The 3,403-nt window shown below is 44.9% G+C and overlaps 1 protein-coding gene across 1 annotated transcript; it reads left to right on the top strand.

The window, feature by feature from the left end:
- Positions 1-2,185: 2,185 nt before the first annotated feature.
- Positions 2,186-2,706, top strand: LOC119339739 (callose synthase 3-like; the record flags this gene model as incomplete). Its single annotated transcript, XM_037611679.1, has 3 exons — positions 2,186-2,212; positions 2,263-2,445; positions 2,548-2,706. Coding segments are annotated over 3 exons (369 nt in total), but the record flags the coding sequence as incomplete, so codon positions are not given.
- Positions 2,707-3,403: the final 697 nt, after the last annotated feature.

Below are 3,403 nucleotides of genomic sequence, written 5' to 3'. Positions count from 1 at the left end.
GAAAAAAAACGCTTTTTCTGTTTTTTCTCTTCCGTGAGAGACACGGTTTTGCTTCCGCGAGAGGCACGGTTGTGATTTCGCCGGAGGCACGAGCGTGCCTCTTTTGGAAAGGGAAAAAAACCCGTGTTCCCTGTTTGGTTTTTTCGTGCAAAAAAAAGTTCGTCAAAACCTATCAACATGGGATCTAGTTTTGAAGATCTCGACGCGAGGAATCCAATGGCGAAAGCGGTTCGAGATTTGGACGCACGGTTTAAGAGATAAAATATTTTGAATAAGCGGATCTACGAAAAAAGGCAAAACTCCCAGGTTGCAACAAGTGGCGCACATGCAGCGCACCACTTGTCGCAACCTGGGGAAGTTGGAGTGATCTCCGCAAGGAGTACTCCTTAATTAGTGATTTCGCGTAATCGCTCGTTCTGGGGTGCTGTCGTATCGGTAAATCAAATCTTTCGTTCAGTATGAGAGGTCCCGAGACCGAATGCCAGGTAGATATCGACGGTGGATCCTATTTGATACTCGTGGGCGTCAAAACGTCGTGCCTGCGCTGAAGGCGCTCACAGTTTGGCTGGCCCACGTAGGCGCTACATTTTTTCTTGTTCCTTTTTCGTTTTTTCGTTTTTCTTTTTTCTTTTTCTTTTCTTTTTTCTGTTTTCAATATTTGTTCTAAAAGATCAAATACTTTACAGAATACCAAAACATGTTCTCATTTTTAAAATCTGTTCAAATGTTTGTATATTAGAAAAAAATATATTCAACGTGTATTGCAAAACTGTGCATCGTATATTTAAGAAAATGTAAAATTATCATAAGAAAATATTCATTATGTATTAAAAAACTGTTCAATGTATATCACAAAAATGTTCAAAGTGTATTTAAAAAAAATTTAGTGTATATCAAAAAATGTTTAATGTGTATTTAAAAATTGTTCAGAGTATATCACAAAAATGTTCAATGTGTATTTAAAAAATGTTCAGCGTATATGAAAAATTGTTCATGTTTTTCAATTTTTGTTAACCTTCTCAAAATGTGTTCGCGTTTGTTCAAATTTTGCAATTTTGCACATTTTCAGACATTAGTCGCATTTTCTGAAAATATTGCAAAATTAAAAAACGGATTTAGCATGCAAAATAAGAACAGTGGCTGCGTACTTAATGGTCAGCGCTGTGGTTTCGCTTGCAATAGTTGCCAGGCCGAGTGGCCAACAACACGTAGTTTTGTAGTACGTTGTCAAGAGTTCGACTGTTCGATGCGGCTTATTTTTCCCGTGAAGTTTTTCATTCGTTACCTGCGAATGGGCGGCCCGTTTGCACGACCTTTAGCAAATCCTGCGTGGAAGCTGCTTCGTTTGACGCCAACGGGCGTCAAACAGGAGCTTCGACGTTCTAAGTCTTTACATGGATGCAGCATCTCTCATGCTATTCCCATAAGTACCAAACGTCCCAAGCGTAGCAGGCTAGAATTTTGCGCCGCAAGGTCACGAACGCCCAGGCCGCCTAGGTCCTTTGGCCGGCACACATCCTTCTAGGAAACGGGGTCCATAGGAGAACGACTCTCCGGGCCAGAAGAAAGCATGATGAAGCCAATCGATTTTCTCTCGAACACCCACAGGGAGAAGCAAGGCCGACATGGCGTAGGCTGGAGATGACCGCCGACCGCGTTGACGAAGACTTGCCGACTAGCGGGGGACATGACCGCCTTCCAGCCCACAAGATACTTATCCGCCTTGGCGATGAGTGGTGTGAAATTTAACTTCTCGAGTTTCCTCATGGACAGGGGTAAGCCAAGATAGCTTTGTGGGAAGGAGGCAACCTCACACCCCAAGGTAGCCGCGACGAGTTGAGCGTCCTCGCCTTTCATATGCAGGATGGTCATGGTGCTCTTCGTGTGATGTTAATCACGAGGCCCATGGTGTTGGAGAATAGGTTAAGCGCATGCTAGAGCTGGGCGGCATTCTCTGGAGAGCCCCGCATGCCTCCAGGATGAGGAGGTAGGGGGAGAGGGGGACCCCCCTACTGCAAACCTCAACGGCAAGACATCCATCTTCCCGGCACTCCATTCCATTGAGAAACACTGTGGACCGAGCGGTACTGAGGGTATTTGCCACCCAGCCAATTCACTTGGGAGAGAGAACCCGCGAGCCACAAGGATGTCGAACAGGATTCACACCGCAGACTGATGTGTTGTGATTCTGGTCATGCTGCTTGTTATGAATGTAAATAATAAAGTGCTGGAACACTCAGTCGTCACGATTTTTCTTTGCAGGCAGTGTTAGTTGGTAGGAGGTTCAGCATGGAGTTCCGGCTTGTCTTCTGGCTGATCAATGGGCTGATATTCGTAACGTTCATCTCCATCCTCGTAACCTTAAGAGCAATCACCCACACGACAGCTCTCGATATCTTCGTCTGCATCCTTGCTTTCATGCCGATTGGATGGGCCCTGCTTCTGGTTAGTTACCATACCATACAATTCCTACATTGCTCTTCATTCACACCATTTGTTTCTCTATATCTCGGGTCTAACTTCCTCTCATGTAACCCTCTTTGCCAGATTGCCCAAGCAATCAAGCATGTCATCGAGATGGTTGGGCTATGGGGATTGGTAAAGGCCCGGGGCTATGAGATCCCAATGGGGGTCCTCCTGTTCACGCCCATCACGTTCCTGGCAAGGTTCCGATTCGTGTTCGAGTGCACCCGGAACAAGGAGTAGGTAGATCGGCGTGATGGAGTTCCACTAAGTCATGGCATCTGGATACACCAAGTCATGGCATTTGGATCGACCAAGTCATGGCATCTGGATCAAAGAAGTCATGGCATCTGGATTAGGTTTGGCAAACAGTTTCTACAAACGGTGTGGATTGATCATGCCCTCGAGTCTCGGCTCCAATAGCCTAGTTTTGGCGTAATTGGCGATGAATAGGGGAGCGATCTGATTTTTTCAAGAAACCAAAAGCGCTATGTCATGTCATGTTCAACCTGGTGTAGCAGTGCAGGGAGGATTTAGACAACAACAGAGAATGGGCTTTTATTTTCATTTTTGGAAGAATGAAAATGTTCTCTAGAACCGAGATAAGTACATGTCATGTTGAACCTTATGTAGCAGTGCTTGTAGTCGTCGTCGCTAGGGGTCTATAAATCTGGATGTCATTTTTATTCTTTCTGGTGTTGGCATTGTCATGATTGAAGATTAATAGATTGGAAGTTTTATCGCACAAAAAAAGATAAGTATATGTCATTAGTGCTTTTGTTGGGAAAAAGAAGACATAATGTGCAATGAGTGAACGTTCACTCAGCAACTCGCACTCGCGACACGAACTAAGCGGTTAGATCCCATGCACCACCCAGATGCCGCACACGTCAGTTTTTGAATGGGTCAGCGATGAAACCAAAAGATCATGGGCTACGAC

Source organism: Triticum dicoccoides, chromosome 7B (assembly GCF_002162155.2).
Source record: "Triticum dicoccoides isolate Atlit2015 ecotype Zavitan chromosome 7B, WEW_v2.0, whole genome shotgun sequence".
NCBI classification, from domain to species: Eukaryota; Viridiplantae; Streptophyta; class Magnoliopsida; order Poales; family Poaceae; genus Triticum; species Triticum dicoccoides.
The sequence above is the reverse complement of the archived record's forward strand: the minus strand, read 5'-3'. Positions and strand labels throughout refer to the sequence as shown.